The 23155-nt window shown below is 45.0% G+C and overlaps 1 protein-coding gene and 1 non-coding gene across 2 annotated transcripts in view; both read left to right on the forward strand.

The window, feature by feature from the left end:
- TBC1D22B (TBC1 domain family member 22B) overlaps positions 1-23155 on the forward strand; it is a 65297-nt gene that overhangs the window by 26500 nt on the left and 15642 nt on the right. The window contains exons 7-9 of the mRNA XM_004267656.4: positions 380-445; positions 4433-4547; positions 22765-22871. Coding sequence (XP_004267704.1) covers positions 380-445; positions 4433-4547; positions 22765-22871 — 288 coding nt within the window. The remainder of the gene's footprint in view (positions 1-379; positions 446-4432; positions 4548-22764; positions 22872-23155) is intronic.
- LOC117200649 (5S ribosomal RNA) lies at positions 9014-9132 on the forward strand. The gene has a single exon (XR_004482269.1). It is a non-coding gene; the product is annotated as a 5S ribosomal RNA (ribosomal RNA).

Here is a 23155-nt window from a genome sequence, read left to right on the forward strand (position 1 = left end):
TGTTGAGTAAGAATCTGAAAGAGACATACACATTTTGATCATACCTGTTAAATAAGTACCAGCCCAGAGTAAAACAGATTCCAGACAATAGGAAAAAAGCGGGTGATTCTCTTAAGTTGTGAAGCCTGTTGCTGTTTGGTGTAAGTGGTTTATTTGGGAAGGTTTCCTCACTGTTCAAAAAGCTATTGCTGTCATGGGAATGTATTCCAGATGCACAGGTAGGTAGGTTTAGCTAGACTATTTTTGTATGTCAGTCAATTCTTTCTAAAGGTAAATTGTGCTCTCACTCTTACTCCCGTGATTTCCGGTTCCTAAGAAAATAACTTCTCAAAAGAACAAACTGGCATTTGTGTTTTTGGATACGGCTTCTCTTTTTCAGATTCACATCGACATTCCAAGGACGAATCCTCTCATTCCATTGTTCCAGCAACCACTTGTACAGGAGGTGAGGGAAGTGCTCAACATTCTCAGTCCCCCTCCCCCCATCCTTCTGTGGCACCATCTGTGTGGCTGTGTGCCTAGCCCTCCCTCCAGGCATGGGCAGGTTTAAGGCTAATCGTGATCGTACCTTGGTTCCCATTTGGAGCTTTGGTCCTTTCAGAGCACTTTCTTACGCGTTCTCATTCAATCCTCATAACAAACCTGTGGGCTGAGTAGCACTTTGAGAGGCTAAGGGACTTGCCTAGCATCGTGAGTCTACCTGGTGACAGAATGAAGACAGAAACTACACCCTAGAATTCCTAGTCCTGTGTTTGCTCTGCTTTATCTAGCTGGTAGTGGTGTGTGTGTGTGTGTAGAAAACATACGTAACAAAATTTACCATTTTAACCATTTTTAAGTGTACAGTTCAGTGACATTAAGTACATTCATATTGTTGTTCAACCATTACCACACTCCATCTCTACAACTTTTTTTCATCTTCCCAAACTGAAGCTCTGTACACATGAAACAATAACTTTCCACCCCCAGCAACTGCCATTCTACTTTCTGTGTCTATGACTTTGACTATTCCAGGTACCTCAAATAAGTGGGATCACACAGTATTTGTCCTTTTGTGACTGGCTTGTTTCACTTAGCATAATATCTTCAAGGTTCATCCATGTTGTAGCGTGTGTCAGAATTTCCTTCCCTTTTATTTTTATTTATGTATTTTCTTGACCGCACCGCGCGGCATGTGGGATCCTAGTTCCCCAACCAGGGATCGAACCTGTGCCCCCTGCATAGGAAGCACAGAGTCTTAACCACTGGGCCACCAGGGAAGTCCCTTTCCTTCCTTTTTTTTTTTTTTTTTTTTTTTTTTTTGTGGTATGCGGGCCTCACACTGTTGTGGCCTCTCCCCTTGCGGAGCACAGGCTCCGACGCACAGGCTCAGCGGCCATGGCTCACGGGCCCAGCCGCTCCGCGGCATGTGGGATCTTCCTGGACCGGGGCACGAACCCGTGTCCCCTGCATCAGCAGGTGGACTCTCAACCACTGCGCCACCAGGGAAGCCCCCCTTCCTTCCTTTTTAAGACTGAATGATATTCCATTATATTTGTATAAGACGTATTGTTGATCTGCCATCTGTCAGTGGACACTTGAGTTGCTTCCACCTTTGGGGTATTGTGAGTAATGCTGCTGTGAACGTGGGTGTGCAAATATCTGAGTCCCTGTTTTAAATTCTTTCGGATACCTACCCAGAAGTCAGTTAGTAGTGATATGTTGAGACCTAACAAGTTGGCAAAGCACATGAAAGGTTTCAGTGGGACTGTTAATCTTTTGAGCAAGCAATAAGTATTGATATAAACTCCTGAAGATTAGGGATTTCCTTTGCAGCTTCATAGTAGCTAGGATACTGGATGTAAGTGCTCTTTGAATTATATTTTCACTCATCCTCATAATAGAGAAAACGTGATAAAAAATGCTCAGAATAATTTCTGTTTGACTTTAGATTATACTCATAATTCCGTTTAAATATAGATGTGTATACTGATGGGATCCCTCATAACTTACCACTAGCATAAAGAAGATTTTGAGGGTGACACCATTATTTTACCTGTAAGAGTCAGCTCAAAGGAAACTGAAAGCCGCCCGGGATCCCTTTGTGTCTCCCGTTCAGTTTCCCATGGCTCAGCCCTACTTATTCCTCATTTTAACTGGAAGATGTTCCGATTCTTCTCTCTTGCCTGTGCATGGTTACTTTAAATTTGGAGACAGGGAAAGTAGTTTATTTAAAAGGCTTCTCCTAGTAGTGGAACCTGCCTACAGAGAAAGAAATTCAAACTGTAGTCTTCCCAATTTTTCTTGAATCACCTTTCCATCTAGCAGACTGTAGTTATCATAAACAGAATAAATTAAGTAACATTGAGTATTGAAAAACTCGTTTTATAAACCTAAAGATACTTGAGAATTGACCATAGCAAGTGAGAATTACCCACACTAGTAGAAGAGGTGTCTCAGAGGTAGACAGGATTGTCCCAGGCTTTTTCTGTAGGGAAGATTCCATGGTCTCCCCTGGTAACCAGGCTTGGTGCTCATCTATTTCCATCTCTTTGGCATTTTCACTTGTACAGTGTGAGTACAGTGTCTGCACTGTCCCATCCTTACTAGAGAGGGATTATTGCAGGTCTCCTGATTCTGAATGGCTAGCTTCCCTGCGCTTGGCCATTGTTTAAGCCAGTCACCAGGGATTTGTGTATTCACAAGGAGCTGATAGTGTGGAGTAGAAGCCCTGATAAGTCCTTCAGAAGGATTGATCTGGAAGAGCTTTTAACAGAGACATCCAGACAGACACAGGCCACCGGAGGTGTGAGGAGACAGAGTGGAGCAGGGAACTCTTGAGATCTTCCTGGTGGGTCTAACTTGAGCCACAGTTTCAAGGGAGGGAGGAGGGTATTTAGCAGCAAAGAATGTAAGAGGGGTCCCATTGGAGTGTCGGGCCTAACACAAATGAGGACACCACACCCTTCGCTCAGCCCCGGGGAGCAAGTGGGCCCATCTAGTGGAGGCAGAGGCCAACTCCTTCCAGGCTGGGCTTTGCTCTCACTGCCTGCGAGGGCAGGGTTGTTGACGGTGGGAGTATTTCTTGGCTGTCTCTGCCAGCTGGAAGGCAGACTCAGCACAAGGGCTGGGAAACATCCTTTATTGTGTCTAGATTCTCCACGTCTCTCCTACACTGGCTAACCAACTCCAAAACCATACGACCACTTCCTTTTTACTTTTCCCCATGGGAGGTTTTTTCTCCCTTGCACCTGACCTCCGAGAGGGCCTCTTCAATTTGCCTGCAGAGCTGACTGACTCTGGGCTCTGCACAGCCAGGTGCTGTGGAGGCCCCAAATCTCCTGTCCCTCCGCATGTAGTCATTACCACCTCTGTCATCCCTCTGGTGTGGTTCAGAGACCTGAGGCAGCCCAGTCAAAGCCTGTCTAAGGAATGTATTGGGCCCAGGAGTTGTGGTCAGCAGGATGAAGCCAGGGGATGAGTGTCAGCAAGCTGAGAGAAGACAGGGGAAAAGCTCCAAGGGCATAGTGAAAACAGAGAGGAGTGTAACAGAGTGCGACAGGGCCGGACTCTGTAAAAGGACCATAAAGATCTTTTCAGGGACATCCCTGGTGGTCCAGTGGTTAGGACTCCGTGCTTCCACTTCAGGGGGCACGGATTCGATCCCTGGTTGGGGAATTAAGATCCTGCGTGCTGTGCAGTGCGGCCAGAAAAAGATTTTTTCTTTCTCCCCAGTCTAGTCCTCTGGCCTCTTGTGGCTAATGTACTTAACCCCAGAGGCTTTCCCCATGGAGGCCCTGGCTGACATCTCTGTTCTCAAGTTCCTGGCTGGAGGAGTCCATAGGATTTGATTTATTTAACTTCCTGTCCCCAGTAAACGTCTGGGTTGCATCCTGATATGTGAAATGACTTCCTGCATTTAGAGTCTGTCACTGGTTCCTAGTCAAGCTGGGTTAGAACTAAATCCAGATCTAGATCTCCTTCCGTCTCAGCAGGGAGAAAGGGGAGTGTGGTAAAGAAGGCATTTCCTCTTTAAATCCTGTAATGACCGAAAGAGATTTAGAAAATGTATCAGAACTTAGATATTCTGATATCTTGCTCCTGGAAATAGAGAAACAGCATCTACAAATGAGCATGGTGGCCTGAATTAATGACATCCACAGCAAACCTTTTTCTAAGCCATTTGTGTCACTCTCCTTTGCGTTTCCCAATTTTATATCACGTTGGCTAAATACTGAAAAGAGAAAGGGCAAGAAGCACCTACCCCTGTTTAAAAACAGTTAGTGTCTTAGAAACTTTTTATATTTGTAGACTACCTTTGTCCACAATATTTTAAAATTTTTTCTACAAATTCTGTAGCAATGCTGAGTTAAATTGTGACGTAGGTAAATGGAGGGAGGGAGAGTATCCCCGTGATTTAACATCATGTTGTCTTTTTTTCTCATTTTCCTAGATCTTCGAAAGAATTCTATTTATTTGGGCCATCCGACACCCTGCCAGTGGGTATGTCCAAGGAATTAATGACCTGGTCACTCCGTTCTTTGTCGTCTTCCTCTCAGAATATGTCGGTAAGAAGCATGAGTACCAAGTTGAACAAGCTATTGCTCTTTCTTATCTGTGGTCTGTTTGTTTTTCCCAAGAGTGCAGCCAGTGGGCACGTCTTGCTGAAAAAAAGATAGTGGCTTTAGAATACACAGCTAAACCTCTTAACAGCAGCTGCAGCAGCAGCCAGGAATTTCTCTCTCGAGATGGTCACAGATCTCACCTAAGAAGACCTTTGCCAAAGAGTGACCAAATTGATATATTTATGTTCTGCCATAAACAGATGGTTTGATGGTTTGACTGAGGTTCCTTTTGGATTATTTTGAACTCGTCTCAAATGCAGGCCCTCATCTGTGAAAGCTGGAATTTTAGATTATACATTAGGCCTTCACACTTCAGTTCACATGCTGTATCTTAGGAGCAGGATGTGGACGTATAGAGCAGGAAAGGTGCCAGAATCCAGCTCACACTGGAGGTAATGGAATGGGCCAAGGAGAGCTCTGGGACCTTGGTTTCTCCTCCTCTTTCTTCACCTCTTACCCCACTGGGTTCTTGTCACTTTGAATAGAGTGATTCGCTGTCACGGCAGCAGTTAGGTTTTCTTACAGCTCCAGCCACCTGCTCCAGCCAGGCCTAAATCAGGCAGAGTCTTAAAAGGCATCGAGGATCCTCCACTTTTTTGGTTTCCTCAGTCACTTGTGCTTCAAGACTCATAGGAAAACCTATCTGTCATGGCCTGGTGCTTTGTTCTCTTAGTCAAAGAGAAGTTCATGTGGGAACAAGAGCATTGAAAAGGATTTTAGAAAACTATCCGTCTACTCCCCTCATTTCACAGATGGATTGTGAGATTCCCTGCCTCCTTACTAGTGGCAGGGCTAGGACCAGAACCCTCTTCTTCAGACTCTGAGGGCGGTGGGTTATTCTTTTCATAGAAAGCCATTGCAGGGGGTAGGATGGTAATGAGAAGGGGACTGGAGTGGAGCCCCTTGGAGGGGGAGGGCATAAGAAATGTCTCACTTGATCCTTCCCATTCAGGTTTTCTGGTGGGACTCAAAGGCGTGGTGTTTTGGTCTTTCATGAGGCAGCCTTTTTTATTTTTCATTACTCAAAACGTAAGGCAACCTAATGATGCCATTCCTTGTTCCCCTTAAGTGACAGCAGCCAGGGCAGAACTGGGAGTAAGGGTGGAAGGTCACACTCTTGTCCACTCTGTCCAGTGAGCCTAAGCAAAAGCATATAAATAAAGCTTTTGCTGGAGAATTTTCATTTTCCCCTCACATTAATAGGTCAGTTTTTAGAGGCACCTTAATTCTGTGTGGTTTAACTTTATTAAAGACTGGTGCAGCTGGTCTGTTGGGATTTGGGGGTTGATTCTTGCAGTAGTACTATTCTGAAATGGTATTCAAGGATGAGCCTAGGAAGGTATTAATCCATTCATTAATCTACATTTGAGATCTGAACGCTGGCATTGCCAGTTTTTATGCCAATTAAGGGAAATCCTCAGCAGCTGCAGTTCTAATTGGATATTAACTATCTTGTTAGCTGTCATTTATATTTTGTACCAAATTTTCCTTTACCTTCTATAGGCGCCCATCCCATTGCTACCATCAGCCCCACCAAGCACTGTGCCTTTCTCTTTTGTTTTTTAATAAATTTATTTATTTATTTTTGGCTGCATTGGGTCTTTGTTGCTGTGCACGGGCTTTTTCTAGTTGCAATGAGCAGGGGCTACTTTTCGTTGTGGCGCGCGGGCTTCTCATTGTGGTGGCTTCTCTTGTTGCGGACCACGGGCTCTAGGCCTGTGGGCTTCAGTAGTTGTGGCTCACGGGCTCAGTAGTCGTGGTTCGAGGGCTCTAGAGCGCAGGCTCAGTAGTTGTGGCGCACGGGCTTAGTTGCTCTGCGACATGTGGGATCTTCCCAGACCAGGGCTCAAACCTGTGTCCCCTGCATTGGCAGGCAGATTCTTAACCACTGCACCACCAGGGAAGTCCACTCTGCCTTTCTTTGATAGATATGACTGCATTCTGATCTGGGTGTTTAGTTTGTCAGTCTCACCTGCTGACCAGTGAAACCATTGCTGACCCACAGCGTTTACACAGTGAAGCGTGGGCTTCTCTGCCCCTCCTCAGCAAGGAAGCCTTTCTTGGCAAGGCTGTACTCAGTTTCACCTCTGCAGCAGACTTCAGATGGGTGTTTGGTACCTCCTCCTAGAACTAGGAAGGCGGGGCCCATTCTTTTTTTACAAAAACTTTTCAGTTTCAAGCATATGTACAAGTAGAAAAAATAATACCATAAATCCTTATATACCTGTCATGCAACTTCATAACTCTGTCCATTCTTCACCCACTCATCTTTGTGAGTAAGCAAATCTCAATGTCAAGCACCATATAATTTCATCCATAAATATTTCCATATGTACCTTTCAAAGATAATGATTAAAGAAACTCACAGCTGTAATGCAATTATTACATCTAAAAAGTTATAATAGGTCCTTAATATAATCTAATATATAACACTATTCAAATTTTCTTGATTCCTGTAAATATATTTAACAGTTTGTTTGAATCAGGGTTCAAATCAGGTCCACACATTCTACTAATTGGTTGATATGTCTCTTAAGTCTCTTTTAATCTATCAGTTCCCATCCATGTCTCTTTTCCTTAGGAGTTTGTATCTTTAACCCTTATTTTTCCAGTTTTCAAACTAGGACTTGCCAGGCCAACCAGTAATATAACCCTGATTTTTTAAAGCACTTTACCGTTTGCAAAGTACTTTGACTTATCTGATTTCATTTAGTAGCCCCCAATATCTCTTTAAGGTAGATGTATCAACCTATTTTAAATGAGCTTTCCAAACTCAAACCTAGGTCTTTTGATATGACTGCATTCTGATCTGGGTGTTTGGTTTGTCAGTCTCACTTGCTGACCAGTGAAACCATTGCTGATTTCATTTAGTAGCCCCCAATATCTCTTTAAGGTAGATGTATCAACCTATTTTTTTGTGTGTGTGTGTGTGGTATTCAGGCCTCTCACTGTCGTGGCCTCTCCCGTTGCGGAGCACAGGCTCTGGACGCGCAGGCTCAGCGGCCATGGCTCACGGGCCCAGCCGCTCCACAGCATGTGGGATCTTCCCAGACCGGGGCACGAACCCGTGTCCCCTGCATCGGCAGGCGGACTCTCAACCACTGTGCCACCAGGGAAGCCCTGTATCAATCTATTTTAAATGAGCTTCCCAAACTCAAACCTAGGTCTTTTGACCTAAATACCTGTGCTTTTTATAAGAATTGGTGGTATCTCAACTTAGTGGCTCCCTCTTCTCCATTCCCTGCTGCAAAGCAGGCAGCACATTTCTTATTGCTCCTTTTCTTAAAAAAAAAAAAAAAAAAAATACAGTAGAGGTACATACTCATTTTAAAAAATCAAGGACTTCCCCGGTGGCGCAGTGGTTAAGAATCCACCCGCCAATGCAGGGGACATGGGTTCGAGCCCTGGTCTGGGAAGATCCCACATGCTGCGGAGCAGCTAAGCCTGTGTGCCACAACTACTGAGCCTGCGCTCTAGAGCCCGTGAGCCACAACTACTGAACCCGCATGCCACAATTACTGAAGCCCGCGTGCCTAGAGCCTGTGCTCCGCAACGAAGAGAAGCCACTGCACTGAGAAGCCCGCACACCACAACAAAGAGCAGCCCTCACTCGCCACAACTAGAGAAAGCCCGCGCATAGCAGCAAAGACCCAACGCAGCCAAAAATAAACAAATAAATTTATTTAAAAAAATAAAAACAATATAGAATTTTTATTATCTCACCGCTACCCCCCCCATCACCAGAGATAACTACTATTGACCTCTTGGTGTGTATTTTTCCAGTCCTTTTCCTGTGTGCGGATACAGCTGCATATATTATTTTTCTTTGTTGTATCCAGAAAACTGGGATCAAACTTATCCATACTTTTCTCTATCTTGCTTGTTTTCATTTACAGATATCTGGCCAGCTTTCCAAATTTGGACATATGGATCTACCTCATCACTTTCAGCAATTACTTTCATCAAATTTTACTATAGTAAACAATTCTTTTATAATAGGACATTTAAATAATCTACAATTTTTAGCTATTATAAAGAACATTTCAATGAATATCCTTGTACATATTTTCTTATGCATTCGTGTTAAAATACATGTTTCCCTGAAAGAGAGCCCATAGAACGGAAATTACTAGTCCTAAAAGCATGCCAAATAGGTACCACTCCAAAATTACACTGTAAAAAGGTTTACAGCAGTTTATACTCCAGCCACTAATGTTTGGGTGCACTCTTCACATCCTTAGCAAAACTGGGTATTTTAGTCTAACTGTGTTTCACCAATTTGGCAAATAAACCATGGTTTGTGTTTCAATTTTTATTTCCACTTGCTCATCAGTGAGGTGGTTTATCTTTTCTTTTGTGTATTAGCATTTGTTTTCTTTTGTCATCTGCTTATTCAGATCTTTTATCCAGTCTATGGCCATACCACCCTGAACGTGTCCGATCTCGTCTGATCTCGGAAGCTAAGCAGGGTTGGGCCTGGTTAGTACCTGGATGGGAGACCGCCTGGGAATACCGGGTGCTGTAGGCTTAAAAGAAAAAAAATTCTTCTATCCAGTTTTATCGTTTTTTTAAAAATAACTTTATTTATTTATTTTTGGCTTCATTGGGTCTTTGTTGCTGCACGCGGGCTTTCTCTAGTTGCGGCGATCAGGGGCTACTCTTCGTTGCGGTGTGTGGGCTTCTCATTGCGGTGGCTTCTCTTGTTGAGGAGCACGGGTTCTAGGTGCACAGACTTCAGTAGTTGCAGCACATGGGCTCAGCAGTTGCCACGCCTGGACTCTAGGGCGTGTGGGCTTCGGTAGTTGTGGCACGTGGGCTCAGTAATTGTAGTTCGTGGGCTCTAGAGTGCAGGCTCAGTAGTTGTGGTGCACGGGCTTAGTCGCTCTGTGGCATGTGGGGTCTTCCCAGACCAGGGATCAAACCCATGTCCCCTGCATTGGCAGGCGGAGTTTTAACCATTGCGCCACCAGGGAAGTCCTATCCAGTTTTTTCTATTGGACTGTTGGTCTTGTTTTGTAAGAGCTTTATGTGGATTAGATATATTCATTTTTCATCTGCTATGTGTTAAAAATATTAGGTCAAACCACATGAAATTGCTAATATTCAACGATTTTTGACACATCCCTCCATGGGAATTTTATATAGTTCAAGCTAATTCTTTTTTTTTCTCCCAGACCATCATTTGTCTTTTCAAATTTGTTTATTGTGTCTCCTAATGTAGCACTTCCTAATTTTTATGTGGTCAAATCTGTCCATTCGACAGGTATTTATTGAGCTCCTCCTATGTGCCAGAGGATAGAGTGACTAAGATAACAGATGTGGGCCCTGCCCTTACGGAGCCTCCCATCTAGTGCAGGGGTTAAGGGGCTCACAAAAAATTAAACAAGTCATTGCAAAGTGTGAGAAAGACATGAAGGAAATACCTCCTCCTTTATGGTTTTTAGATTCGGTATATTGCTTAGGAAGTCTTTCCCCACCCCAATATTATAAGAATATTCTTCCATGTTTTCTTCTAATATGTTTGTGGTTTTGATTTTACATTTAGCTTTTTAAGTTCCATTAGTAATTTATTTTCCTGTACAGTGGGGACTGAGATTTAAAGTTACTGTTCCAACTGGATAGTTCATTTTTTCAACACTATTTATAAATAGTACATCCTTTCTTCACTCATGTGAAATCCCTTTTCATAATATAATATAAATTTCTTTATTTATATGGTTTACTTATTTCTGTTCCATTTATCTCCATTTCTATGCATGTACCAACAGCTTGGATTTTTGACCTTTGTAGTGTGTTTTATTATTATTTCAGGGCCAGTCTCTTTCATCATCCTTTGGTAAAAATTGTCTTGGCTCTTCTTCCAGGTCAACTTTAGAATCAACTTGCCAAATTCAGGATGTAGGGAACCCTTCTGAATTTTTATTGGAGGTGCAGTAAATTTACAAATTAGTTTGTTGGGGTATTTTTTTCTTTTTTTGATAGCAGCTTTGTTGAGATGGCATTCATATACCATACAATTCACCCATTTAAAGTGTACAATTCAATGGTTTTCAGTATATTTATAGAATTGTGTAACCATCGGCACAGTCAATTTTAGAATATTTTCATCAGCCCAAAAAGAAACCCTGTACCCCTTAGCCATCACCCCCAAGCCCTTGCACCCCCCCTATTCCTAGGCAACCATTAATCTACTCTCTGTCTCTGTGGATTTGCCTTTTCTGGACATTTCATAAAAATGGTCATTCTTTTTCATGGTCAAATAAATATTCCATTGTATGAATATACCACATTTTATTTGTCTGTTCATCGGTTGCTGGGTATAAATTAAGCTTCAAAGAAACAAGGCATACAGACTTCCCTCCAGCCTCAAGGCCTTTCCTGAACATAGATTCAACATTGTTTGTGGCCTTCAAGAATAGTTCTCTTGTCTGAGTAATAATGCTGCTTTTCTTCCCTTCTCTAATAGTGCCATATCCTAGTAAGGCAGCTGCTGTGAGAGGTGTGTTGTCATGACCTCTCTGATATGACTCTCCCTACCACAGGAGGCCTCAGGTATCCTTCACCCATGGAACAGGCCAGGCAGTTGCCCTCATCATCCCAGGCAGGTATCATCAGGCAGCCTTAGCCCACCGCCCCATCTTACTGAGCTGTAGCGTGGAGGACGTGTCCTAGTAGAGCTGTGGGATCCACATGCCACCAGAACACTGTTTGGCCTCTCTCCTATCTCCTCCCCTGTCTCTTCTTTATTACTTTTATAAATTGGTACCTGAGCTGGCTTCATGCTTTGTGTCATGTTTGTTGTAAAATAGTTGAAAACGGGGGGAACCAGTGACTCTCCTCTGAGTTGCTAGAGGATTTTTCTGTAGCTGGCTTAGCCCCCCAGTAGCCTGTTTATCTGATGAAACCAGCTGCTCACATAGAAGTGGGTCCTCTGTGGATAAGCCAGCTATGTCTGGGTCCAGAGGTGACAATGCTGGAGGGTCACCCCTGGGGAGATACAGTCTCTGGACTGTGACCCCTGAGATGGTGGAATGCCTTTAGACTCTCATCTCCAAAACCTTTTGGACTTAGATGACATTATTGATCTAGCTTGGAACATATTAAGGTCAAATGTAATCGATGATGTGGCCATCACCAAATTAAGCTGCGTAACAGCAACTGTTTAAGTGATGCAAATGAGGAAATTGTATAGAAAAGTGGGGCTCATGACATGTCCTGTTTTCAGAAGAAGAGTGGTGCCTGGTGATTTCTTTCGTTACAAAATGAAACACTGTCAAATAACTCTCCCCCTTCTCCTCCGCATGAAGTAGTACAGCAGGATTTTCATTTCAGGTTTTACTTAGAAGCAGGACAGCAGTAGAACTCCCAGAAGGGAAGTCTTTCCCATACCTCTGACTCGTGTTCCCTGCGTGACATTTACACTTAGATATGTCATAAGTGACCAGTTAGGATTAGCTTGTCTGCACTGACAGGGAACCAATACCTTAAGCAAGAGAGAAAAGCTTACTTCTCTCGCATTAAAAGTCAGGAGGTAAGTAGTCTGGGGCTCCATGGTATCAGGGATCCAGCCTCCTCTCTCTGTCGTCCTGCCATTCTCAGCATGTGTTTTTGTACTCATGATCCAAGATAGCTGCTTGTGCTCTAGCCATCACATCTATATTCCAGCCAGTGTGGAGGGGGAAAGGAAGAAAGACATACTCCTTCTGTTGAAGGACACTTCCCAAGTACATGACACTTGGTTTTGAATCTCTCTTGTCTGAACTTAGTCTTATGGCCATTCCCATCTGCAAGTGAGCCTGGAAAACACAGTCTGTATCCCAGGTGGCCAGTACCCTTATGGGTCCTTTCACCAAGGAGGAGTGGGTTATAGTTATTTATGTATAGTGACAATCTTTGCTATCCCTAGGCTCCTCAGACTCAGTGTTTGACTAACTTCTCTCCATACCCAGCCACCCTTTTCTCTCAGTTGCCAGCATTTCCGGTCACTTAAGTCAGAAATGCTAAGACTTGTTCGTAATTCTTTTTTCTCATTCTTTTTTTTTTTTTTTAAAGGAGATGTTGGGAGTAGGAGTTTATTAATTAATTAATTAATTTTTGCTGTGTTGGGTCTTCGTTTCTGTGCGAGGGCTTTCTCTAGTTGCGGCAAGCGGGAGCCACTCCTCATTGCGGTGCGCGGGCCTCTCACTATCCCGGCCTCTCCTTTTGCGGAGCACAGGCTCCAGACGCGCAGGCTCAGTAGTTGTGGCTCACGGGCCCAGTTGCTCCGCGGCATGTGGGATCCTCCCAGACCAGGGCTCAAACCCGTGTCCCCCGCATTAGCAGGCAGACTCTCAACCACTGCGCCACCAGGGAAGCCCTTTTTTCTCATTCTTGCATATCCAGTCAGTTACAGAGCTCTGATGATTTCATGTCCTAAATATTTCTTGAATCTGCTTCCCCCTCTATTCCTCCTATGACTACCCTAGCTTAGCCCTGGATTGCTGAAATGGCCAAGTGTGTTTTCCCATCTCTGGTTTTTGTCCCCTTCTTCCCATCTTTCACACCATTTAAACACAGACTTGTCGGTGCAGCTCCTTTGCTTAAAACCCTTCACTAGCATCCTATCACCTACAGTTAAAATGTCCACGTTCTCAGGAGTTCCTTGGTGCCCTAGTGGTTAGGATTCTGGGCTTTCACTGCCATGGCCCGGGTTCAATCCCTGGTCGGGGAACTGAGATCCTGCAAGCCACACAGCACAGCCAAAAAAAAAAAGTCCAGATTCTCTAGCTTGTGCAAGGCCCTGTATGCTCTACTTCCTGCCTCACCTCTTAAACTCAGAAATCCAAAATTGACAGTTTTAATCTAAAGCCTTGTCCTGTACCACCTCTTTATCCCCTGGGCTAGTCCTGCATCCTTTAAGACACTCCTACTTCCTGGAAGCCTGCCCTGAGACTTCTTCCCTACCCCCACCACCCCAGTGGTACTCTTTCCATAACCCTGTGCATTTCCCCTTTGTAGGACTTTACCACACCAATTATTGTGTGTTTCCCTCCTACTCTCTCCCACCAGACTGTATGGTTCTTTGAGGCCAGAGACTATTTTAAACATATTTATATTCCCAGTGCTTTTATTTTGGTGTCCAAAATAGGCATTCCATACATGTCTAGATGAATGAAAGAATGAAAATTTCATAACGTTGCTAGATATTCAGGAAATAGTGCAGCTTTGCTGGGCTTGGCCACTGGAGGGCAGTGAATTACAGTATTCTGCTACTATGCTGAGATAGTCAAAAGTTCTCTTTCTTGTAAGGGATGGAGATGGAGTTCCATCACTCATTCAGCAAATACTTATTGAGGAACTACACCGTGCCAGGCGCTGCTCTAGGCACTGGGGATACGACCATAAACAAAGTGGACGAAAATCCCTGCCTTTCACTTCTAGGTATTTATACAAGGAAAATGAAAGAGTATAGTCCCCCAAAGCCTGCATAGGAATATTCATAACAACTGTATTAATATAGACAAAAATTGGAAACAACCCAAATATCTGTTAATAGGAGAATGGATAGTCACACAGTGGAATATTACTCAGCCATAAAAAAGAATGAACTACTGATAAAAGCAAGAACATGGAAGAAATCATCTCAAAAACCATTATGTTGAACAAAAGAAGCCAGATACCGAAAAAGTACACATTGTATGTATGATTCCATTTACATGGAGTTCATAAATAATCTACAGTGATAGAAATCAGAACGATGGTCGACTCTTGGTGGGACATTGATTAGGAAGAGGCAAGAAGAGACTTTATAGGGTGATGGAAATGTTCTCTCTTTGGACTGGGGCACTTTTTTTTTTTTTTTCCCGGTACGCGGGCCTCTCACTGTTGTGGCCTCTCCCGTTGTGGAGCACAGGCTCCAGACGCGCAGGCTCAGCAGCCATGGCTCACAGGCCCAGCCGCTCCGCGGCATGTGGGATCTTCCCGGACCGGGGCACGAACCCATGTCCCCTGCATCGGCAGGTGGACTCTCAACCACTGCTCCACCAGGGAAGCCCTGGGGGACTTTTCTACACGGATGTATACATGTGTCAAAATAGAACTGTGAGTTTATGTGTAGTCTAATGTATGTAAATTATATGTAAAACTAAATCTCTTCCACTGAGTGTAAATTCTGATGAGCAGAAACTGACAATAAATAGAAAAATCAGTAAGGTATTTGTCACCTTGACCGAGATAAGTGCTACGCAGGAGAACAGAGGAGGAAAGAAGGACACAGTTGTGCCCTGTTGGCAAGAGTGGGAACAGGAGCAGGTTTTAATCAGGGTAGTGAGCCGGGGTCACACTGAGAAGACGATGTTTGAGCAAAGTCCTGAAGGAGGAGAGGGGGTGAACCGTGCAGTTAATTTTTGGTAGTTAGCACCCAGATTTTCAGAGGAAAGGAGTTGTTGTTAATAACTCCCCACATGCCCAGGTACCGTGGCCCCTGTTGCCGTGTCTTGCTCCTGGGCTGCTGTGGATTATACTCCAGCTCCGTGCTCTTAGATCCTGGGAGGCTTCGTTGTCCATCTCACTCCCAACTCTGCCCTGCCGATCCTGTTCCTCCCCACCTGGCAAGGTTTGGAGGCCAAAGATGAAACTGGACAGACTTCCGTAGTCTTTCATTGTCTTAAGAGGACGTTCCTTTTATTCCTTTTAAAATGTAAATTTCATATTGAAGTATAACATACACTTTTTTAAGTACATATGTCATTACATGCACAGCTCAATAAATTTCCCCTAAATAACCAGCACCCAAGTGGAACATTTCCAGCACTGCAGAAGTTCCCTTGTGTTCCCTTCCAGGCCCTCCCCTCGCCCCCACAAGGGTAGCTATTTTACTGACTTCTAACACCTCGATTAGTTTTGCCTGTCTCTAAACTTTATATAAATTGAATCATAGAGTAAGGATATCACTTTGCATTTTCATGCTACTGGTTTGGAGGGAACTGGGAGTGAGACCGATGCTGAATTTTTAGCGCTCACCCTGTTTGGAACTTTACCCCTTTCTTCAAGGTGCCTCCTGGCCCCGTCTTCATAGATGCAGCAGCCTCATATGTGATAGTTGAGACATATGAGACTCTTTCCAGCAACAGACATGTATATGGAGACGCCCAGTCAGAGTGCTGAGCTGAGCTGCTTTCAGTGGACAGTTGAGAGCAGTGTGAGCATTTGGTGGGATGTCCAGTGCTGGATTTCCTCCCCTGTAGGAGGTAAGCTCTCCAGGGGCGAGTTGTAGCTTGTCATCTCCGGCACTGTAGGACCCGGCCTGCTCTCTCCCTGGTGGTAAACCAAGTGACACATGCATGCTCACTTGCTCTCTCTCTCATCTGACCCCCCCAAAAATGAGAAATTATAACAGAGGAGAAATTGAGGTAGCCAACATAGTCAAGATGTTTGAGCCTAGAGGAGGAGCCTCTGGGCAGCTGACATTGGCACAGGGGACCTTGGACTCCCTACAGCCTGTTGACATACACAGTGTCTTGGTGACATGTTGCCTGGCTCCGTGGGTAGTCTTTGGACAGGTCCTAGAAGGTGAAGTGTGTGCTGGACCTGGCCCCTCCCTTGCCCCATAACCTGAATACTCATATAGTTCAGGTTCATGTAATCTGAGGTCATAGCCAGCAGTCACTTGTGTTTGTTAAATAAAAGTAAAAGTAATCCAGGAACCTCAGGAAAGTAGAGACAGTTTAGTGATATGTTTTTGTTTTTTTTTTTTTTTGCGGTACGCAGGCCTCTCACTGCCGTGGCCTCTCCCGTTGCGGAGCACAGGCTCAGGACGCGTCGGCTCAGTGGCCATGGCTCACGGGCCCAGCCGCTCCGCGGCATGTGGGATCTTCCCAGACCGGGGCACGAACCCGTGTCCCCTGCATCAGCAGGCGGACTCTCAACCACTGCGCACCAGGGAAGCCCCTATGTTGGTTTTTAAAATTAATTATAGCCGGGCTGCCCCACGCTGAGTAGTGGACAGCCAGAGATCATTTTGAGTTAATATTTACCTTTTAGTCACTGCCCTGATTGACAGGCACGGCGTCGGGAAGGGCTCCATGGTCAGCTGCTTCTCTGTGTCTTGGAAACAGCACGTCTCCTCTCACTCAGTCTGGAATATGGTCCTCATGAAGCAGAAAAGCCCGGCATGGGTCTCTGCTCTTTAGGAACCTCAGAAGAAGTCTTTCCTCTAACCTCCTCCCTGTCCTCACTGCCCTTTCTTTGTTAGGTGGTTTGACTTTTCTGGGTTTAACCAAGGGGCCCCTCTGCTTTTTTTTTTTTTTTTTAATATTTATTTATTTATTTGGCTGCGTTGGGTCTTCGCTGCTGCGCGGGCTTTCTCTAGTTGGCGGCGAGCGGGGGCTACTCTTCTTTGCGGTGCGCGGGCTTCTCATTGCGGTGGCTTCTCATTGCGGTGGCTTCTCGTTGCGGAGCACGGGCTCTAGGCATGTGGGCCTCAGTAGTTGTGGCACGTGGGCTCAGTAGTTGTGGCTTGCAGGCTCTAGAGTGCAGGCTCAGTAGTAGTGGTGCATGGGCTTAGTTGCTCCACGGCATGTGGGATCTTCCTGGACCAGCGATTGAACCCACGTCCCCTGCATTGGCAGGTGGATTCTTAACCACTGCACCAGCAGGGAAGTCCCGGGGCCCCTCTGCTTTGTACATGCTCAGCTGTGGTGGCCTTGTCTCAGCTGCTGCTATCAAATACTTGACTGAAAATACCAGATGAGTAACACCCAACAATAAGTTTCTATAGCACTTGAACCACTTAAAAATTATTACATACAGGTGACCAGATGAATTCCTTGACACTTTCTTAAAACTGTGTTTCTTTTTCTTTTTTTTAATATATAAATATTTTTAACTTTTTATTTTTGGCTGCGTTGGGTCTTCGCTGCTGCACAGGCTTTCTTCTAGTTGCGGTGAGTGGGGGCTACTCTTCGTGGCGGTGCGCGGGCTTCTCATTGCGGTGGCTTCTCCTGTTGCAGAGCACGGGCTCTAGGCGCACGGGCTTCAGTAGTTGTGGCGTGCAGGCTCAGTAGTTGTGGCTCACGGGCTCTAGAACACAGGCTCAGCAGCTGTGGCGCACGGGCTTAATTGCTCCACGGCATGTGGGATCTTCCCGGACCAGGGCTCAAACCCATGTCCCATGCATTGGCAGGCAGATTCTTAATCACTGCGCCACCAGGGAAGCCCCAAACTGTGTTTTTCTGGATGAAATGTTTAACTCTTATTTTATGAAGTTCTTTAGATGTATAGCTGAAAAGATTTTTTTTTTCTTTTCTCAATCAGTTTACTTTTGTGATCAGAAAATATTATGTAAGGTATTCTTGTGAGTCCAGTTTAAAAAAAAAAAAAAGAGAGGCATCAGGTAAGCCAGAGGCTTTGGAAAATAGAGGGCCGTCTGTAGTCTGATGCCTTGAATCCTCTCATGCCTGCCAGTCAGGCTGATTAATTCTGACCCAACAGATGACAAAATCTAGAAATTGCCTTGCGATCACAGATGGTTCCTGGGAAATGCCTAAAGCAGTTAATGGACAAGTTAACTCTTGTCAGTTTAAGCAAAAACCGTTCTTCCCGAAGCCGTAGGGGAGTGTTTGAGGCATAGGTGAGGCTGATTTTAGGCCCGAGATCTGGAGTTCTCAGAAAAATAAATACTTGACTGGGGCTACCACTCAGGTGGGACATTTTATCAGCTAATAATGCTGGGCTTGACAGCATGTTCTCGTCAAGCCCGGAATGGGCAATTTGATTTTTATAAAGAACTTTTGGGTTTCCTCTTTTTGGATGCTTTGCGTCTTAAAACAGCCATAAAATATCCCTTAAAATCTCATTCCCTCCCGTCTGAGTCCTGGCGGCTGAACGCTGCATAATGACAACCAGAGACGCTGCCCTCATTGGAGACTGTGTTGCTGGCATGGTTTCCCGTTCCAGCTTCAATTATATGTTGAATTTTCTCAAGTGGGACGTTTAATGATCCTTCTGAACAGACTGTTTATGCTGAATGAAGCCCTTCAGAGAGCATTTGGGCCTCCCTTTCTCTGCTGCTTTTTGATGGTGCACTCAGCTCACAGTTTTTGACTGAATGTGTGAATTTTATCCTCTCAGCAGCCAGAACTAAACTCTCCTCCCACTCTCTGAAATGCTGGTGAGCTCTCCCGCTGACTGTGAAAGCCACGGGCTAACGCGCAGGCCAGGCGTAAGGGCAGAACATGGGGAAACAACAACCCCCAACTCGAGGCCCCAAGAGAGGGTTCAGCATCCTGTCTGGTTCCTTTTCCCCCTGGACAGCTAAAGGTTTGGAACTGGCACAGTTACTGAGAGCTGTATCTTACCAACTTAAACCTCATGTTCAGTTTTCTTCCTTGAGACCAGAAGGTGGAAATGGAAAGCTTTGAAAATTGACTTTTATTTTTTAGGTACGTTTGGAATTAGGTTAGGTTTGGCTGCGAATAACAGAGATCTAAAATAACAGTGGGTTAAACAAGGTAGAAGTTTATTTGTTCCTCATATAATAGCAATAATACTAGCTAACATTTGCATAATGCTTATTTTATGACAGGCATTGTTAACACTTTTCGTGTATTGACTTGTTTAATCCTTACAATGTGCATTGACATTGGTAGGATGTTACCACCTTAACAGATGAGGCGTTGAGGCATGGAAGGTAAAGTCACTAGCTTAAAGCCACGTAGCTCGTGAGTGACAGAGCCAGGATTTGAGCCACACAGTCTGGCTCCAGAGTCTGTGCTCTTAGCCACGTGCTCTTCTGTCTGACAGAAAAGCCACAGGTCACCAGGGCTGATGTGGCAGCTGTGCTCCCTGGTCTACTTGGGGACCCAGGCTCTTTCTCCCTTGTTACTCTGCTGTGTGTGGTTTCCATTCCCAGTGACATTCCGCTGCAATGTTCTGGAATGGTAGAATGCCCAGGTAGGAAAAGACCCTTCAAATTATTGTGGCACTCTGGATTTTCTTTTGGGAAATGTGTATGAATAGTGGGGGTGGTTTTGTCTTGAGCCTTCCTTGTGGGTTTCATTTTTTTCTTACAACCCTATTTTCTTTTTCTTTAATAAATTTATTTTTATTTTTTTTATTTTTGGCTGTGTTGGGTCTTCATTGCTGCACACGGGCTTTCTCTAGTTGCAGCAAGCGGGGGCTACTCTTCGTGGCCGCGTGCGGACTTCTCATTGCAGTGGCTTCTCTTGTTGCGGAGCACGGGCTCTAGGCGCGCGGGCTTCAGTAGTTGTGGCATGCGGGCTCAGTAGTTGTGGCTCATGGGCTCAGTAGTTGTGGCTCACAGGCTCTAGAGAGCAGGCTCAGTAGTTGTGGCGCATGGGCTTAGTTGCTCCACAGCATGTGGAATCTTCCCGGACCAAGGATTGAACCCTGACCCCTGCATTGGCAGGCGGATTCTTAACCACTGCACCACCAGGGAAGTTCCACAACCCTATTTTCATAAAGAGGGAACTACTGCCTTGGACGGTTGGTGTGATCAGTCTCACTCACTAAAAAGGAAAACACACACTTCCCTAGTGCACTGCTGGGGGTCTGGTCCTAGAGAGTGGTCTGGTGGTACCAGAGGTTAGGTCACTTGAACCTGTGGCCCAGAGTGGTTCTCATATGGTTCCTCTGGCCATTGTTCGCGGTAGTGGGAGTTGGAGGCACCTGGGTATCCATCCATGGGGGGAACGGATATGTAAGGGGGTGGTGCTCTGTGTGGGGCAGTGAACTAGAGGTCTGTACAGCAACACGGAAGGATCTTAGAAATGTAAGATGAAGCAACAAGAAAAAGGAAGTTTCTGAGCTGGGTCTTAGAGCCCAGTATCACTTAATTAAATTAATAGTATATATATGGCCACCTCCCCACACACACACAAGCCCCCACTATACAATAAGTGTTTAAGTTAGAAAAATAGAAAGATGGTATTTTTGGAAGGATTTTTTTTTGCGTGGCTTCTTAAACGGACCTTTATATATTATCTGAAGTCTTCATTTCTTCAGGCTTAGTGTTGTTTTACAATATCTTGTTTGTTCTTTTTTGATGGTGAAAGGCAGATATAGTCAATGGTAGCCCCTTTTTTCTAAAATCATGTGCATTTTTTCCTGACTATAAAAATTATGCTTATTGTAGAAATTTTGGATAGTAAGGCTTAAAGAAAATAAAAATTCTTTATCCCTACCACCTTGGGAATAAGCACTGTAAACCTTTGTGATATACTTTGTCTTTCCTCTGTGATTATACAAACACATAAATATTGTATGTGCAGTAGTTGAGAGTAAACCATAAATAATTTTGTACTTTACTCCTTTCCCTCAATGCTGTGACATGCTTTCCCATGTCATTACAAATTCCTAGTAAACTTCATCTAAAATAAACTATATTGTGCCTACTGTGTGCCAGGCACTGTTGTTGACACTTGTATTAACTATGGACTTTTACAGTGTTCCCAGGGTCATAGCTTTTCTGACAAAGCACCCCGCCCTCCCCAAAAGGGTTTTTACAGCCCTTGATGTCCATTAGAAAAGCGCTGTTTATACAGGATGAGAATCTGAGAGTTGTTAAACATTTCCCCAAGAAGGTCCAGATGTAGGTCTAAATAGAGTAATAATTCTCATAAATGAAAGAGAATACATTTCATCATATGCCTGTGTCTCTCTGCAGCACCAGGGACTGCAGTGAACACCCTGTTTTCAAAACAGGGCTCCAAGGAGATAAGCTGCGTTTGGCACAGAACTCAAGGGCCTGAACATTTCCATGTGTGGCCTCTGACAGGCATGCAGGGACCTGTAGGTTGAGGTGGCCTGTCTTGTCCACTTCTCTCTGGCTGGAAGGAAACATCACATGGCCTCTTCCTTCTTCTAGAAGACTCTTATGTTCTCCCCGCTTGTATCTCAGACCAGATAGACAACCTCTCACTCTTGGCATTTAGTGTGGGGTTTCCATGAGAAGCTAATAGGCGATCGTCTTTCAAAGAGGTCCCATGGCTAAAGAAGCTGGGGAAATGCTGGGTGAGCAAGGTTGAGGAGATTTACTTAATGCAGAATGTCTAATAACTTCTCAAATCCTTTTGTATGCTATGATCTTCGTGAACCTCCAAGACGAGGATATATAATGCAGCATTTCTCAACCATATTTGTCTGTGGAACCTTTTTTCTTGAATATCCTATAGGATTGAGGTTTTGCAGAGCCCATCTTGATAACTTCCAGATTGGTGAGATTAAATCTTGGGAGCTTTCACGGGTTTGGGCCATCTTCCTTCACACACTCATCTTCACTTCTGAGTGGTGAGACCATGGGTCTGCCTTGTCAGAACTGGGGGATCCCATCTTTAAAATGAACTATTGGGGCTACCTGATCCCACCTTTTTCCACTACCTGTAAGTGTGAGTGTGCTAGACAGTTCAGTGAATTTCTGAAATCAAAGAATTTTTCCAGACCATTTCCAGGGGGCTGGATATAGCTCTTTTTAAAAATTCATTTATTTTTATTTTATTTATTTTATTTTTGGCTGTGTTGGGTCTTCGTTGCTGCGCATGGCCTTTTCTCTGGTTGCGGTGAGCGGGGGCTATTCTTCATTGTGGTGTGCGGGCTTCTCATTGTGGTGGCTTCTCTTGTTGCGGAGCACAGGCTCTAGGTGCATGGGCTTCAGTAGTGGTGGCACGCGGGCTCAGTAGTTGTGACCCATGGGCTCTAGAGCACAGGCTCAGCAGTTGTGGTGCACGGGCTTAGTTGCTCCGCGGCATGTGGGATCTTCCCAGACCAAAGCTCGAACCTGTGTCCCCTGCATTGGCAGGTGAACTCTTAGCCACTGCACCACCAGGGAAGCCCCTGGATACAGCTCTTTGAACAGGAGGCCTGAAGTATTTTTTTTCCTCAAACTAAATGAACAAATGCAGTGGAAGAGGAAGATGTGTTGGACCCAGCAAAACTGGTGTGAGAAATGGCCTGTTCAGCGTTGTAAGGAGATCCTCAAGAGCCTTCCTGGGACATGTTTGCCCACCTGACAAGGGGACGGGGAGGGCAGGCCCCTGTTCCTTGGCATCGTGTTAGCCTGGCTCTCTCCTGGCCTTAAGAACCCCGTTGAAGATACTAGACTCTGTCTTTCTCTCTCCATTTTTTGGAGAAGACCTCTGGACTTTCTTCACCTCTTGTTTTACAGAAGAGGACGTGGAGAACTTTGACGTGACCAATTTGTCTCAGGACATGCTGCGAAGCATAGAAGCCGACAGCTTTTGGTGCATGAGCAAACTGCTGGATGGGATACAGGTGAGTGGTTCTGCCCTTGTGGGACACCTGGGTTGGGGCTCCCTGCAGCCCTTTGGGTTCCTTGTTGCTCTTCTGCATCAGACAGGGCCCCCCACCCAGCATGGCTCCTCCCCTTTTTGGTCCATCCATCTTTACCTCGTTCATTAGCTTTACAGCTTTCAAAAGGCAATCGTCTAGTGTCCCCTGGAGCCTAAGGAGGTCTCCGTGTTGCCCTGCCCTTGTCATCAGACTGTGCCCCTCCTTTCCTCTGTGCTCCCCGGCCGTGCTGTTTGCCTCCACAGCAC

This window comes from Orcinus orca, chromosome 10 (assembly GCF_937001465.1).
Source record: "Orcinus orca chromosome 10, mOrcOrc1.1, whole genome shotgun sequence".
NCBI lineage: Eukaryota > Metazoa > Chordata > Mammalia > Artiodactyla > Delphinidae > Orcinus > Orcinus orca.